Genomic DNA, 17,510 nt, shown 5'->3' with positions numbered 1-17,510 from the left:
AGTTGAGCTGGGCGCGCTGGTGCAAGTCTATAATCCCAGTGGCTCAGGAAGCTGAAGCAGGAGAATTGCGAGTTCAAAGCCAGCCTCAGCAAAAGCAAGGCACTAAGGAATTCAGTGAGACCCTGTCTAAATAAAATACAAAATGGGGCTGGGGATGTGGCTCAGGGGAAGTTCAATCCCCAGTACCAAAAAAAAAAAAAAAAAGTCCATGCTACATTACTTTAATATTTGCTATAAAGCTTCAGTGATCAAGACAGTGTAATATTGGTACAAGAACAGGTAAATAGCTAAATGTCACAGAATAGGGGGTCCAGTTATAGTCCCATGTATGTACAGCTAATTGATTTTTTTTACTAAAATGCAAGAGCTATGCAGTATGCAACAAAAGTCTTTTCAACAAAATTAATATTTTATTAATATAATACTGAATAGAAGTGTGGTAGAGGTGATATTATTCTCTTGTTCCCAGTCTTAGGGTTGAGGACAGTCAATATTTCACAATTTCATTTCCATAGCTACTTTTGTAAGATTAAGGAAGTTTCTTTCTTTCCTTGTTTTTAAAAATTCCTTGTCAATAAATTTCAGCTGAAAGAACTGAATAAAGGAAAGAGAGAGAAATGAACCTTGACACCTACTTCATACAGAACCCAAAAATTAATTTGAAGTGGATCTCAGAATTATGTTAAAAGCTTAAGCTACAAAGCTTCTAGAAGAAAACACAGGAGAATGTCTTCATAACTTATTTTCACAGGCCCCAAATGCACAAGTTGAAGACTGAGAAATACCTGTAGCACCCACCAAAGAGAGGACCATTATGACCAATGTGGGTAGAAGGCCCAACACAAAATGATCTTGGACTTCTAGAATAGGATTTGCTTGTGTTCCTCACTTTCCTCAAAAGGAAAACCTTGCCATCAGCTACCTGCCTCATCTCCTTTTACAAAGCAAGGAACTGAGACATACAAAGAGAAGATGTTATCCACTAGCATTTTTTTTTTTTTTTTTATGGTGCTGGGGATTGATTGAACCCAGGGCCATGTGCATGCGAAGCAAGCACTCTTCCAACAGAGCTATATCCCCAGCCCCTTCACTAGTATTTTTGACCTCAGCAAAATGGCAGAGTAGTCAGCTCCAAACTCCCATCCCTCATCCCTCCACAGAAACATTGAAAAACAAGTAGCAACTATAAAATCAACTTTGCTAGAAAACAGTCAGTTGGAAAAACGTCAAAGGTTTTTATCAACCAAGAAAATGCTGAGTCAAGAAAAAGACTGTTTCAAAATAGGAGAGTATTTACTACAATTTTAAAATGGGGGGAAGGAAATTGTAGAAAAGTTTTGTGGCATTTTTACTCTCCCTGGCCCAGCCCTCTTTGGCTCAGCAGCAGTCTTAAAGACTGTGTTCCCAGTCTGGGACCCTAAATCTTCATTCTGGAAGGAGCAGAGGCAGAGCTTATTTGCAAATTATTGGTTTGTTCTAACCTGTCTGGGGGACAACTGCAGGGCTGATGAAAGGCATGTAACTGTTTTTCCTAACTTGGAAGCCATGTGACAGAGAGGAGGGTAAGTGACAGTCATTGCTCAAAAACACTGTGAACAAAAAACATGCAGCACCTGGGGGTAAAAGATTAAAGTTGAGACATACGATGTATTGCCTAAGGCCTGAGAGGAAAAGCCAGGGAATGAGTTTCTTTGGGAAATTAGGACAATTCAAAAGTATCTGAGTGCCCTGGAGAATTGAGAAAATGACATGCATGCCAGGGCAGAATACATGTTCAAAACACACCTGAGAAGACCTCAAACAAGGCTGACCTCTAGTCTCTAGGGAGCCAAGGCAGGTACCTTCTTTTAAATGACCAAGTGTTAAAGAAGTGCCCCATCCCACAGCCAATCTACACAAACTAAGAGAAGGGGGCTGATGTTTATTTCATTTTGTTTTATTTAGCCTCTAGTATTGAAGGAAATCTCTGTCAAAACTCTAGCTAAACATAAACTGAACTTCAACAACCAATAAAAGCAAACTGCAAGGAAGAGGTAGAATCGGACTTTCAGAATCAATACATTATATTTAAGTGTCCAGCTGTGGGTGGGTGGCATCAGCACTAGCCTGGAGAGGAAGAGGCTGGGCTACCATGCTCACTGCTCCATAAATATTCTGACTGAAATTGGTAGAAAACTAGATTTTATTCAAAGCCAGCTTTTGTTTCAAAAATTCTATCTTCTAAATTCTGAAGGTGAGAAGAACTTTTAAAGAAGGGGCAGTGGTAGCAAGTGAGATTGTTGTAGGGACAAACGAGGCAAGGCACCAAAGATAGCAGTTTTATTTGGCTGCAGCCAGGTTCAGAGGGCACAGCTTTTGCTGTAATCAATTAATCCCCTGAACCCTGAGTTCAGGGAATTTCAGAGTTTTATACCCAGCATGTAAGGGGAGGGCCTCAGAAGTTTTCAGTCTGCCAAAGTTCACATAAAAGAAGTTTTTTCTTTCACTGTTTTGGGCAAGTTAACTCTTCAAGGACAACACCTGAGAAAGGGAGAGTTTCTTCTCCTCTTTCTTTCCTCCCCCTGCCAGCTGTTACCATGGAGTCCAATCGTAACTTATCTTAAAAATGTAGACATCTCTGTGAAGCCCAGCTCAAGGCCAGAGGCCTTGTTTGCACAAGTACTATACTGGATATGTTTGTGAAAAACTAGTAAAGGGGGTGTCCAGCACCTGGAGTGCTGGTACCTTCCCGGCCAGTGGCCAAGTAAAACAGAGCTACACGAAAATAGGAAGTTGATCTATATTGAACTCTTTTGCTGACAGTCCTAAAATCAGCCATGGTGAAGAGGGCTTTTCTGTGGAGAAAGGGGGTGCCACTTCAAGCTAAAGGGCAGGAAATGTCCATATGCAGAAGTTAGTCTGTGCTGCACAGGCCTGAGGAGGGGCTCCCTCCTCTCTCAGCTTCTTGGCATCCATGGGGCTATGGGGGCTGCCTTTGAGGCTTCATTCTCAGCAGAGGGGAGTGGTTCCCAATTGGGAGAACAACTGGATTCAACAACTGGATTGGGGGAACAACAAATTCCCCTGAATTCAGACTGGGTCACAATTTTCAAAAAAGCTCACAAAACATACAAAGAAACAACTAGGATCCATTCAAAGGAAAGGCAAACAAATTGACCAAACTGTCCACGAGTCCAGACGTTGGACTTAATAGACAAACGTGTTAGAACACTGGTCTTCTATACAATAAAAACCTAAAGGAAACCATGAACATGAACTAAAGGAAACCAGGAAAAACCATGCCTAAACAAAATGAGAATAACAACAAAGAGAGAGGAATCATGAAAAGAAACCAAGTAGAAATTATGGAGCTTTAAAGTATGATAACTGAAATGAAAGATTCATAAAGGGATTCAGAGCATATTTAAACATGCAGAAAAAAGAAGTAACATATTTGAAGATAGGACAGTTGAAATTATCCATTCTGTGGAGCAAAATGGAAAAAGAATGAAGAAAAGTAAACAAAGACTAAGCTACCTACAGAACACCATCAAATAGATCAATATATGCATTATGATAATCTCGGAAAGAGAATAGAGAGAGAAAGAAATGAAGAATTTTTGGATGACTGAAAATTTTCCAAGTTTGATTAAAAACATGAATCTACACATTATGCTAACTGAAATAAGCCAGACACAAATCATAAATATTGTATGATTCTACTCATATGAAATAGCTAGAATAAGCAAATTTAGAGAGATAGAAAATAAATTAGAGTTTATTGGAGACTGGAAAAAGGAAAAATGGGGAGTTGCTTAGTGAGCAGAATTTCTGTTTGTGCTGATGAAAGGGTTCTGGACATGGTTAGTGGTAGTGGTTGCATAACATTGTAAATGTAATTAATGTCTCTGAATTCTATTCTTTAAATGGCTAATTTTGTATTACACACATTTTACCATAAAATTTCTTTAAAGAGTGATAAATTGTACTTCAAAAAATATATAAACAAAATGTGACTAGCAATTTTAAGATGCTTAAATATTTAATTTACTGAATTCCTTCTCTGAGAGTTAGTGTTATGTCTCATTTTACACAGACAAAATAGGTCTAATTGATAGGCTAATAACTCCAATATTTGCAAATGTGACCAGTGTTTAGTTACCTTTCTAGGGACTAGTAATAATTATGAGCTCTTAGGTTATAGGTGTTCTCTGTATGATTCCTGAATTTACATTTTATTCAAGAGTTTCTATTATAATATTATGGAATAAAGAAACCCAATACTTATACTATTAAGAGAAAGTAATTAGCATATTAATATTGCTAGAAAGAGGAATCTGGGCTAGCAGATTCCAGATTTCTGACTTGGTTCCTTTATTCTTCTCATGCATTATAGTGATTTGTTAAAAACAAGCAAACAAACATAAAATTCCAAATCACTTCTTAGTTTTTGGATAATCCCATATACATTAAATACCCAATTATCTTTTTGCTATCAAGGTGTAATTTGTCTTCATTGTGACACTTGCTATTGTTATTTTTAAATATTTTAAGATCAAACTTAGGCGGTTTCACACATTTGAGAGGCAACTCATTTAATAATAAATTAAAGTTAAATATGCACTTCATTTAATGGTGGCATGAACTTCAGGAAGGTTCTCTTAAGAGAGTTATGAGTTGACTTTTTCTTCTTCTCAATAAAAGCAGAATTTTATTAAAGCAGTGCAGACAAAAACCACATTTAAAAGAATTGCTGAACTGACTGAGCAGATATCAGTGCAATTGGTACAAGGTAAACGAAGAGACAGGTAAAGGTTTCTGCCCTCAAGGAGATTGCATTCATCAGTTTTTCTTTACTATAACAAATATCTGAGATAAATGACTTATAAAAAGAAGGGTTTACTTTAGCTCATAGTTTTGGAGGATCCAATCTATGATCAATTGGCCTGTTTGCTTTGGGCCTGCCATGAGGCTGCTCATCATGATGGGAGTGTATGGCGTGGAGCAAAAAAGAAATAGGAAGGACCCAGGGTCCTGCTACTGGGGGCATGCCCCCAGTGACCTAAAGAACTCCCACTAGGCCCCACCTCTTAAAGTGTCCACCACCATCCTAGGGACCATGAATTTAACACATGGGTCTTTGGGGGAACATTCCAGATCTAAACTATAGCAGAGTTTATAGCTAAGAATGAGAATAAATCACAGATATTACATCCTGCATTCATATATGAGGTGAAAACAAAGTATTCCATTCCAAGATTCTGAAATGGAAGAGACTGGGATTCCAACTGCAACAAGGGTAATTTATGGAACCACGGAGTCTCATAGGGTCTGGAAAAGGGGGAGCTCAATTTTAGTGGTCCCCCTTTACCCCTGTTGCTGGAACCTGCCATTTCTGGGAAAGAAAAATCTGTGTCACTCACTGCTTCTATTGTAGTAAAATGGTACCACTTTCAAAGAGAAGTTTCTTGGATACCTTGCTACTGCTTCCACCCAAGAACAAAAATGGAGAGGGTTCCTCCAAACTGCCTCTTGGGGACCCCTGTGCTCTTGCTCTTGTTTCCTGATCACATTCCAGAAGGACGCTAAGAGACTTTGGAAAGACCACCTGAGCAGTTGATGATACCTAGTTTCCTCTGGCTCCAGCTGGATTGACACTGTAAATGCATCACTATGTTAGCTGGTTCTCTTTTTAAAAAAATATTTTTTAGTTATAGATGGATGCAATATCTTTATTTCGTTTATTCCTTTTTATGAGGCGCTGAGGATCGAACCCAGAGCCTCACATATGCGAGGCAAGCGCTCTGCCACTGAGCCACAACCCCAGCCCCTGAGCTGGTTCTCTTGATATTCATATTTTATTTATGTATTTTTATCCCCTATTTATTGATACTTTTTAATAAGAATATTCCCCAGAGAAGGGTACAACATTTCACATTAAGGAAACTCTGTAGGCTTATCAAATCTGCTTTCTGGTTGCTGTAGGAGACAGTTGTAGAATGGAGGCCAGGGACTCCGTTTCCTCCTACTTTCTAGCTGCCCTGGAGATGGACTCAGGTCCTCATCTGGGGGTATCAGCAAGCCGCTCTTAATAAGTAGAGTGTATTTTCTGGTTTCAAAACAGAACCATGCCTAATATGAACACTGAAGTTCCACACCAAAGAGACCCAGAAGTTCTGCAGCAGACTCTTGTCTCTGGTCTAAGACCTCACAGTAGATTCAGAGGAAAAGACCCCTTCAGAGACCTGAGGATAGCTCCTCTGCCTCAGAGGGTTCATAACCCATTCTTAGTTCTCTATTTCTGCTGTCAATAATTCACCATTTTTATAAGTGAGATAAGACCAGGCCCTTGTGAGCCAGGAGAGATTGGAGAGGTGATGAAAGTTATGTGTTTTACCCATGATCCAAGGACTCCTGGCAAGCTGCCCTACCTGAGCTAGGGTTGTGCCCTGGCTGCAGAAATGCCTGTCAGTGCAGAAAGTCCTTCTTTTGATCCTGGGAATAAAAGTCCCGGGGTGAGTTCTTAACCCTTTCCAGCCTTCCCACCTACTGTGGCTGTGACTATCTGAATTGTAGTTTCTCAGGTGCCTCCAGACCCAGGACAGCCCCATGCTATTATCCTCCCACCCCAGAGCACACTAGGTAGGCTGCTTCCTCTGGGACCTTATTCCGCAGAATAAATATTTCACTTTTTCCGGGTCCTCACTGTCCAAGGTCCAAGGCTACCTTCCATGCTGTGGAATTTATAATCCAATACTTCCCAGCCCTAGCAGGATTGCCTTGTGAACTGTACCCAGCCCCTTTGTCTCACATCCGTCCCCTTGCTCCCCATGTATCTGCCTGCCTTAGTTCTAGTGATTGGCACAGTCATAATTCAGTACTTTATTCACTTTCACACAAAATCACACTGTTCAGGAAAGTGGCTCAGACAAAGGAAGAAGTGTTAAGAGATCTAGATTCAAATGAACTTTCCTCCAGTGGTTACAGTACAGAGACCCTCAGACACATAAAATGTGCCCACAAATAGACAAGGCAGACACTTGCACTGTTTTTCAGTGAAGACACAGGAGAAGAAAAAAGGAGGGGGACATAATGACAGTAAATACGGTAATCTCTTGGTTTGCTAGTTCAAGTGCTGGACTTGGGACTTAGGAGTGCCAAATGGGGGCCACTTGGAACCGACATTGGACCTGGGCTGAAAGGCAGGCGAGAGACAGCTTAGCTCATTTCCGGGAACCTTTTAGCCTAAGATCTGCACAGGAAGGAGAAGCACTGCCCTTTCTTCAGCAGGAGCCTCAGCCTCTCCCTGTGAGCCCAGAGCCCAGCATTCCCTCCTGCGAAATGTAAGAGAGGCATGCAATCCTCCTGTCTGTAACAAGGCAGTTGCTTCAGGTGTGTTGAGCTTTTGCTAGATCCTTCGCTCTCCTGACTGTTCAAAGTGGACCCCAAGGGAGAAGTCAGTGCAAACAGGTTGCAGCCTAGCAGGTATGTTTTTTCTTTTCTTTCTCTTCTACAGGGGGCCAACTGCTCCATGCCAAAGGTGTGTGGGAACACAAATGGATCTTGCATTTGAGGTCAACATTGTAGCTGTGAATCATATTGGTCTTGCTGTTCTCATTATTTCCAGGTTGGAAAAAAAATACATGTAGAAAATCACTCAATGTTGAGCCCTGTTGCCCCTGCTCCCCGCCGCCCCCCACCCCCACCCCGGGCACATGCTTACCTTCTAAAGAAATAATCACAGTGGAAACCTCAACTTTGCTTGAATTATCATGAGACAAATAAACAGCAAACCCCCTCTTTTTTGACTGGGCTGGAGTCTTCTGATCCAGAAAACACTAGTTCCAAAATGTAGGGGGCCAGGAACAACTTTGCCCTAGTTCCTCTTGCCTTGCTGAGTTAGTGTCGGCAACACCCCCAGGGCCAAGCCCAGTAACATGACAGTCACAAGACCTCATCACCTCATTCAGGGGTCCCTCAGAGCCATGCACAGCCCTGCGGCTGAGTCGACTTAGGACCACTGAGTTTCTACCTGAGCTTATATAGGAGGACCTTTTCCCAGAGGGCCCACTCTTTAATTCAGGAGTTCAGCGCCACCAGGCCCTCCTCCTTCCCCACCGCACAGTACAGCCATACCCAGGGGCATTGCAGTAAAGTCATTCTGCATCTGGGACTAGTCAGGAGGCCACTGAACCTAATTTGATGAGTCAGCTGTGACACCTCCCTTCTCCATGGATGGCTGTGTGACTGCTGCTGGGAAGGTCAGTGGTCACCACGGAGATGAAAATGTGGCTAGATTATCTCCACAGAGAGGAGCGTTTGCTCTCCCACAATATGACCAGAGTCTAAAGTATTCTAAGCAAGGCCTTAGAGGCTGTGGCTTATTTAATCAATTGGTTAATAGGGAAGGCGATTTTTCTGTACAAGAAGATACTTCGAAATGTTTTAGTTATTAAGTACAGAACAGGGAGGAAGAGCATGAGGAAAAGGTTAACATTAAACAAAGACGATTGGGGGGTGAGAGAGGGAGAGAGAAGGGAAAACATATGGAAATGGTAGGAGACCCTCAATGTTACACAAAATACATAGAAGAGGTTGTGAGGGGAAAGGGGGGGAAACAAGGGAGAGAAGTGAACAACAGCACAAGAGGTAGAGAGGGAAGATGGGAGGGGAGGGGAGGGGGGATAGTAGGGGATAGGAAAGGTAGCAGAATACAACAGTCACTAATATGCCATTATGTAAAAAGGTGAGTGTGTAACCGATGTGATTCTGCAATATGTATTTGGGGTAAAAATGGGAGTTCATAATCCAATTGAGTCAAATGTGTAAAAGATGATTTATCATGAGCTTTGTAATGTTTTGAACAACCAATAAAAAAAAAAAAGAGAAATGTTTTAGTTATATAATACACTTAGTCTAAGCCAGGAGTGGGCAAACTATGGCTCACAGGCCAAATCTGACCCTCCCCAACTTTTTTATAAATAAACTTTTATTGGCTGGGCCTGGTGGTGCAGGTTACGCCTGTAACCCCAGAGACTTGGAAGGCTAAGGCAACAGGATCGCTAGTTTGAGACCAGCCTTAGTGAAACCATCTCCAAATAGGCTGGTGGAGTGAGACTCAAGTTTAAAAAAATAAAATAAAAAGGGCTGGTGATGTAGCCCAGTGGTAAAGTGCACCTGGGTTCAATCCTGGGTATAAAAAAAAAAAAAAAAAAAAAAAAAAAAAAAAACCCAAACTTTTATTGGAACACAGCCAGGTTTATTCTTTATGCACTGTGTGTGGCTGCTTTTGCCCTACAACAGCGGGAATGAATAATAGCAAAGGAAACTCTATGGCTCCTTAAGCGCAATATACTGCCTAACTCATCACAGAAAATGCCAACTCCTACTCTAAATGCAATCGACTTGATCCTAAGTTATTATGGAATAATCATAATAGACAACTACAAAAGTGACTAAACTATTTTTTGTAGATAATCACTTTTTTCTTTTTAGTTATAGATGGACACAATACCTTTATTTTATTTGTTCTTCTTCTTCTTCTTCTTTTTTTAATGTGGTGCCAGTGATCAAACCTGGTGCCTCATGCATGCTAGGCAAGCGCTGTACCCCTGAGCCACAACCCCAGTCCCAATAATCACTTTTTAAATTATAAAACAATACATGATTACATGCTCTTTGTAAAATGAAAATGCAGTATAAAACTAAAAATTCTCCTTTGGCCATCCTGCCACTCCTAAGTCCCTGCCCCCGACAAAGCAGCAAGTGTGATGTGTTTAATGTGAGACCTTTTCTTTGCATTTGTACCTACTAATAAATATATTTGGCGTCACGTCATTGTCATTCTGCATTTCCTCTCAGCATCACTTGGAGACTTACATATCCATGCAGAACTCTTCCTCATTTTATGTCTGTTTATATAACCATTTCCTTTTTTGATAGATGGTTAGGCTTTTTCCAATTTTCCAGATTTACCAGTGAATCTCGGTTTATGTCTGCCTGTTCAACTATGAAAGCGTTTCTCTAGAAGGTACTGGGAAGTTGAACCTCTGCACCACCACATATGTGTGGTTCAGTTTTTGATTCTGTCAAGCAGCTCTCCGAAGTGCTTATCCCAGATCGTACTCCCACTGGCAGAGGAAGGTGGTTCCTGTTCCTCTACACCCTAAACAATGCTTGCTGATTATTCAACAGTTCATTATTATTTTCCATTTGGATGAGTGAGAATGACAACCCATTATTTTAATATTTTAATTTCCCTGATTATTATGGAGGTTGAGCATTCTTTTCACTTAACTCTTAACCTTTGTATTTTCTTTTCTTGAATTGTCTGTTCATATCCTTAGCCAGTCTTATGTTGGGTTTTTCCACACATTTGTAGGAGTTTTAATATTTATTTTTAATTTTTTTTGGCGGGGGCAGGGTACCCGGACTGAACTCAGGGGCACTCAACCACTGAGCCACACCCCCAGCCCTATTTTGTATTTTATTTAGAGACAGGGTCTCACTTAGTTGCTTAGCGCCTCACTTTTGCTGAGGCTGGCTTTGAATTTGTGATTCTCCTGCCTCAGCCTCCTGAGCCTCCTGCGTACGCCACTGCACCCACTTGATATTTATTCTTGATGCTAATCCTTTGAAACATAAATCCACATTTAACGATGTTACTTGTTTTTAAACTTTTGTTTGTATCATATTTTTGCAGAAGTTTCTACCATTGTTGTAGTTGTTTTTATTTTGATGTTGTTGAATCTATCAGTTTTCTCCTTTTGTATTTTATTTCTGGGTCTCATTTAAGAAAACTTTCTCAGTTCCAAGATTATGAAGGTATTTTGGCATGCTTTTTAAAAATTATTTTTAATTATTTTTTTAAAAACAATTTTATCACTTAAAAAATTGTTCTCTGAGGGGCTGGGGATGAGGCTCAAGCGGTAGCGCGCTCACCTGGCATGTGTGCGGCCCGGGTTCGATCCTCAGCACCACATACAAACAAAGATGTTATGTCTGCCGAAAACTAAAAATAAATATAAAAAAAAATTGTTCTTTGACCCACCTAGAACTTTTTCAATAAATTATTCCAGTAGCATTTATTGAAAAGTTCATCTTTTCCACATTTACTTGAAATGTCACCTGTCTCATGTAGTAAATTCTCACACATTTATTTCTGGATACTCCATACTCTTATATTATTGCCTCTTCCTGAACCAGTTTCCACTATAGCTTCTATCTTTTCTAATTGACATTTTTTCCTAATATGTAGGCAATCTCTTTGGTTTTTGATATTTTGTCTGGTTATCTTTCTGAATTGACTTTAATAGTTAGTGCTTATCCCAGATCATACTCCCACCCGCAGAAGAAGGGATCCCTTTGGAATTTCTGGATGGACAACTGTATTATTTATGCACAGTGAGAGTTTTTTTCCTTCCTTTCTTAGCTTAAATTTTTTTTTCCTTATTGACTTTTTTGTCCCTTGAGTACAATGTTGAGCATTAACTCCTGAGGATCATCTTAGGACTGATGCATAAGTTTGTGGGTTGTACAGTGTATGACTCTAGGGAGTACGGTTCATAAAACTTAGATGTTGGGCATTATTGTCATGGACCCAATTTTAATCCATTTTTATCTCATACTGTGAACCCATGTTTCCTGGAAACTTTGTGCGCTTCTTTAATGTTGGAGTTGAAACTGCTTCCCTCCAGAAGATTTATATTTGCTTTTGCTAGGAGCCTGGGGACATTACCAGCTGGAACGATCATAATTTTGGGTTTACTGACCACACAAGTAGTATAAATTCTAACTGAAACCTACCTAATAATAGGCTTGTTGTTAAAATTTTTAAAGAAATTCCCCTCACCCCTATTTTATCCGGAACCAAGTCTGAGAAGCACATGGATTGCTGTGTCTCTTTCTGTGAGAGTCCTATTGAGGATACAGCCTATAGGGTAACCTGACCTCCTCCTCTGCAACATTAGGCCCCAGGCTGTGTCTCCTTCTCCTGCTAATACCCAGGCTGCAGGCCTCCAGGAGTCTAGATAGCCCAGGAGGATCCCTGGCTCCCCTTCTAACTTCCCTGGCTTAGCGTATCTTATACATTTTGGCCTTTCTAGACCTCCTTTACTTTCCTATCAGCTCAGTCACGAAGTAAAAACAATATTTAAAACAACTCTCTGATATTTTTAGGAGTGCTGTATCTCTAAACACTTTCTCCATCTTAGTCCCAGGAATAAAATCTCTATTTTTAACTTTAATGTAGCTTATTCTAATGTTTTTATAATAAGATGTATAGTAAAACTTTTTGTTAACTATTCTGTGTCAAGTTAATGAATTTCTTTTCTATTCCTTCTTACTAACCAAGAGTTTTCAAATCATGAATAGGTATTGAGTTTTATTAAGTAATTTTCAGCATTATTAATTTCCTCATCTTATTTTTGAATGGGAGAAAAAGAATCATTTTTTCCCTTCAACCCTCTTGAGGTTGTGCTGGGAGAGTCCAATAAGTCAACAGATTAACAAGAGAAAAACAAGCAAGTTTATAAACATGTAGTGTCTATGACACAGGAAGAAAGCAACTCTCTCTGGAAAGTGATGCTCAAAGCAGTAGCTAGGAACTCTGCCTTAATATTTCAGCAAAGAACAGTGACATCTTAGAACAACAACAAGGCAAAGGGGCGAACAGTTTCAGGCTTCCAATGATGGGAAAACTGTGGGAAGGAGTGAAGTCTGTTCCCATATTCCTTTTGTCCTGTTTGTGTGTCAGAAGTGCTAAGAAGTGTTCTCCAGTAAAGGAGGATTTAAATTCTATCTGTAGGATGGGGAAATGGGGAGGGAAGGGAGAAAGATCTTTTGTCTTAGTAATTATCCTGTTTTTAGACAAACTGAGCGAAGCAGAACATCTCCCTTATTTTTAATTGTCTTCAGTACAACAATCTTCAACATTTTGGGGACACATGTTTTGGTTTCTTCAATTTTCATTGTGAATGGACTCTTAGATAGCTCATCCAGGTGTGATGGAATCAGAGATAACCCAATAGCCATTAGGACCCTTGGAAGGCATCACACATGATTTTCCCATTAAAAAGAGCAATGATTCAGGGAATGGAAGCAACATGAATTCAAATCCTTAATGTGGTTGCCATGCTGTGAATGCTGAGCCATCCAAGTCAGGTGTAGGATGTGCAGCCCCAAATTCCTCATCTCAAAGTCCTGCCGCACCCTGCTCAATTGGGAACAAGCCTTGCTCTGCCTCACAAGCACCTCCACACAAAATCATTCTGTAAACAACAAAGCTTGTGTAAATGTGAGTAAATGAATTTACCAATCTTCTTCCTTTATTGGACAAAACTAACAGTTTTCAAAGCTTCACTTGCCAACCTCTTAGAAATTCAATGTTCTTACATGGTTTGGTCTTGACTTGCTTTTTTTGTCTTCATTATACACATTGGGGCATGTCGGGCCCTTCTAGGTGTGATTGAAGGAGACTGGGAAGAGCTCATTGCTACCCAATGCCTGCTCATCCACCACCACTCCTTCTGAACATTGGAATAACACTGAGTCTCCAACTAAAAATTGGAGAAAGAGACATATCCAGATCTCTTATGTAATACATAAAATAATTCTTCTAGGTCATTATGAATTCCAAATAAGAAGCCAAACTGTAGTCGTTAATAGTAGTCCACATGCACTGGTCAGAGATTGGCAGTTAAATCAGAAGCCACTGTGTCCTGTTAAATATTGGGAAGGGGTACAGGGTGTACTTTTGAACGGATGCCAGTTCTCATCTCTGATCTAGATGGAGTAACAAGCCTTCTGACCTCTGAGATCTGATGCCCGAGTCCCAGGAAGGCCAACTTTCACGTAGAGCCACCTGATCACAGCAGCTGACCTCTCCTATTTGATTTCATAAACTGTGATTTTTGCTCTCTATGTTTTCTCTGGAGGCTTGCCCCATGCCAGGGCAAGGAGAAGGAGAGTTTTGTTCACAATACTTGAACCGTTTCAAAAGAATTTTAAATATGTGGATGAATTTCATGATGATGATAATAATCAGAATAAAGGGGAAAAAAAAGTTTCCATCATTGCCTTCATAAACTTGGACTTGTCTCAGAGCCCTAATTTCCTCATTTGTAAAAAAGATAAAAAGTCCTGCCCTGCCCTGTCCAACCAGGAATAAACTCTGCTCTGTCTGCCTCAAAGGCATCTCTATGTAAAATCATGATTTTGAAATCACTTTGTAAACAACAAAACCTATATCAATGAAAGTTAATGAATTTACCAACCTCCCTTCTTTGGACAAAGCCAACAGTTTCATAGGCTGCACTTGTCAATTTCCTAAATATTCAGTGTTCTTACATTGTTTTCCTTCTACTTGCTTTTTTTCCCTTTCTCCCTTTTTACATTCTGGCCAGTTCTGCAATTTATATCTACATATATATGTGCATGCGGTATCTATATATCTGCACCCTCCAACACATATAATCCTGCTGCTTCCAATAGTTTCTGTCCCTACGATCTTGTTTCTTGCCATTTCCTTCTTTCTCTAGACTCTGTTACTTCAACCCCAAGTTGCCTACTCTCCTTTCCCATAATCTCAGTGAACTGGTTTCAAAGCTTTGAAAGGTGACTCATTTGAAGAATAAATATACCTGCATGTCCTCCCCACACCTTTTCTTGGGAAGGGATTGTCTCACCACCAAATGTATATTGACTTTAGAAACAACAGTTTATGATGTGAGTCATCTCACATGTCTGCTTGATTATTTCTTCTATCTTCTAGAACCAGGAAAATGTTCTTTTTTAAAAAATTTTTATTTTATTTTTTATTGTTTCTTTTCAGTATTCTCCTCTCATCCTTTTTGGGTAGCTTGTTTTCTGTCTGGTTAATTGGATTTCTTAGGTACTTGGTACTCCAAGTGTGGACTGCAGACTTGGCACCATCAGCATCACTGGGAGCTTGTCAGAAATTCAAAACCTTAGGACTTCCAGACCTGCCAGATGGCCATGTGCATTTGAAGAAATTCCCCAGGAGATATGCATGCATAGTAAAGCTGGAGAATCACTCTCTTGAAATATAAGCCCAGGCTCTAGGTTACCTTGAACAGTGGGAATTGCAAAGCAGACATGGGAAAGAGGAAAAGTAAAAATCTCAACTGTGCAGTCCCCAACTGCACAGGGTTCAAACATCATTCAAAGCTTAGATTGTTCAGGATCAAATGTGGCTTCATCAACATGGCTCTCTTTGTATTCTTTTATGTGGTGCTTTTAACTCCTCTTGCTGCTGTCCATTTCCTTTCTGCTGCATCTCTTCCTCTTAACTTCTGCTTCCACGCAGCTGTCCCGGCCTCATGGCTTTCCTGTCCTACCTTCTCTCTAAGTGTATTCTGGCCACCATGTTCAAGGCAAGACTGAGATTGTAGATACTCAAACCAGGCTTATTTTTTGGTTTCCCTTCTTTAAGTATTTGATCAACATTTATTTGGGGATTTAAAAAATAATAATTTTTTTAGTTGTAGAGGGGCACACAATATCTTTGTTTATTAATATTTTATGTGGTGCTGAGGATCGAACCAGTGCCTCACATATGCTAGGCAAACATTTTGCCACTGAGCTATAGCCCCAGCTCCTATTTAGAGATTAAAAAAAAAAAAAAACTAAAATGGTGGTAAATTACACATAAAATCTTACCACCTTAACCATTTTCAAATGTACTGGGTGCTGTAATGTTAAGAATATTTACATTGCTCTGCAACAAATCTCCAGACCTTTTCCATTTGATAAGATTGAAATTCTATACCCATTAAACAACTCCTCATTTTCTTTCCCTCTGCCAATGACCATTCTACTTTCTGTGTCAGTGAGTTGACCCCTCATATAAGTAAAATAATACTTTGTCTTTTTGTGGTTGGCTTGTTTCATTTAGTATTAGGTCCTCAAGTTTCATCTGCTATAGCCTATTACAGAATTTACTTCCTTTCCAAAACTAAATAATATTCCATTGTATGTATGCACCACATTTTGTTTATTCATTCATCTGTTGGTGGATATTTGAGTTGCTTTCATCTTTTGGCTATTGTAAATGATGCACCTGTGAATATGGGTGTACTAATATCTCTTTAAGACCCTGATTTCAAATTTTTAAAATATGCATACCCAGAGTGATTGCTGGATCATAGGGTAATTCTATTTTTAATTCTTTTAGGAACTATTATGCCATTTTAATAGTGGTCACACCATTTTACATTCCCATGAACAGAGCACAAATGTTCCGATTTCTCCATATCATTGTCAACACCTTTTATCTTCTGTTTTCGTGACAGAGCCATTCTAATGAATGTAAAGTGATACTTCTCGGTGGTTTTGTTTTGTCTTTCCTTGATGATTAGTGACATTGAACATCTTTTCAGGTGCTGTTTGGCAAATGATGTCTTTTTAATAAAAAATATGTACCATGTTTTTTTTGGTCAAAATACGTGATTTATTTTGTGTAATTTTCCAAATCCAGCAGTTTCTTAGAAAATATGATTAAGTGTTTAAATAATAAAATGGTCCACTCATTCTCTGCAAACAGTCCTACACCACACACTGTTCTGTCCCTGGGTCTGTCTTCTGATTTCAATAAGTTGTCTTTAGGTTTGGTGATTGGCAGGGGTGACCCTGTGTGACAGTCAGAGAAGTGCCCCAAACACTCTGGAATCTAGTCTGCACTGTCGAGGAGTATCTCTACCTTACAGTGATGGCTGCTTTAATAAGAAAGCAAACAACTTGTGGTTCTCATTTCTGATTTGTTCCAGCAATGTTTTAGTGTCTTTGAATATGGCAGTGGCTAGGCAGCAGTCCAGCCAGCCAGCACTTTAGTTTGGCTCTCTCTATATGCATCTGACATTGAGACTCCCTGGGAGATGATCTGAATGGGTTACTGGATCACTGGTCCTTGGGAGAGATCAATGTGCCATCCCTCTTGGGCCCCAGGATGCCTGTGGATCCTTTCTTCAGGCACCTGATTCTATCAGGAGCCCCCCTGAGAAAGTTGGGGGCAGGTCAACTATAGAGCAGTGTCCTCTGTCAAGTTCAGGCTGAGCATGTTTCTAAGTCTCCTGGACAGGGACAGAGACAGAAGGCTGGGGACACTCAGAGGTAACACCATATGTGCCCTCAGGCAATTGCCTCACAAACTTTGACAGCTAATCTGACACACCCCTCTTCTGCTGGTGGAGGAGAGGAAGCCCCACCCTAGTCTATACAAGTTTTCCTGATCCCTGTCCTAGAAAGAGCTTTTCGATTGACCTCTTACCCAAATCGCAGGTCTCAATTTTACTCCCATCCTGTGGCCTACCCTTCTCTTCTTGTCATTGTCCACTCTTCCCCCTTCAGAGTTGCCTGGTGACTAGGGAGGCTGAGGCAGAGGATCCCAAGTTTGAGACCAGCCTCATCAATTTAGCAAGGTCCTAGCATCTTAGCAAGAATATGTCTCAAAATAAAAGCAGCTGGAGATGTGGCTCGGTGGTTAAGCAAACTTGAGTCCAATCCCTGGCATTCAA

The 17,510-nt window shown here is 40.2% G+C and overlaps 1 protein-coding gene across 1 annotated transcript in view; it reads left to right on the top strand.

Moving 5' to 3' along the window:
- Positions 1–7,140: 7,140 nt before the first annotated feature.
- Nr1i2 (nuclear receptor subfamily 1 group I member 2) overlaps positions 7,141–17,510 on the top strand; it is a 37,154-nt gene continuing 26,784 nt past the window's right edge. The window contains exons 1-2 of the mRNA XM_076867011.2: positions 7,141–7,322; positions 7,496–7,606. Coding sequence (XP_076723126.2) covers positions 7,141–7,322; positions 7,496–7,606 — 293 coding nt within the window. The remainder of the gene's footprint in view (positions 7,323–7,495; positions 7,607–17,510) is intronic.

Source organism: Callospermophilus lateralis, chromosome 10 (genome assembly GCF_048772815.1).
Source record: "Callospermophilus lateralis isolate mCalLat2 chromosome 10, mCalLat2.hap1, whole genome shotgun sequence".
Taxonomy (NCBI): Eukaryota; Metazoa; Chordata; class Mammalia; order Rodentia; family Sciuridae; genus Callospermophilus; species Callospermophilus lateralis.
This window is presented reverse-complemented; position numbering and strand designations above follow the sequence as displayed.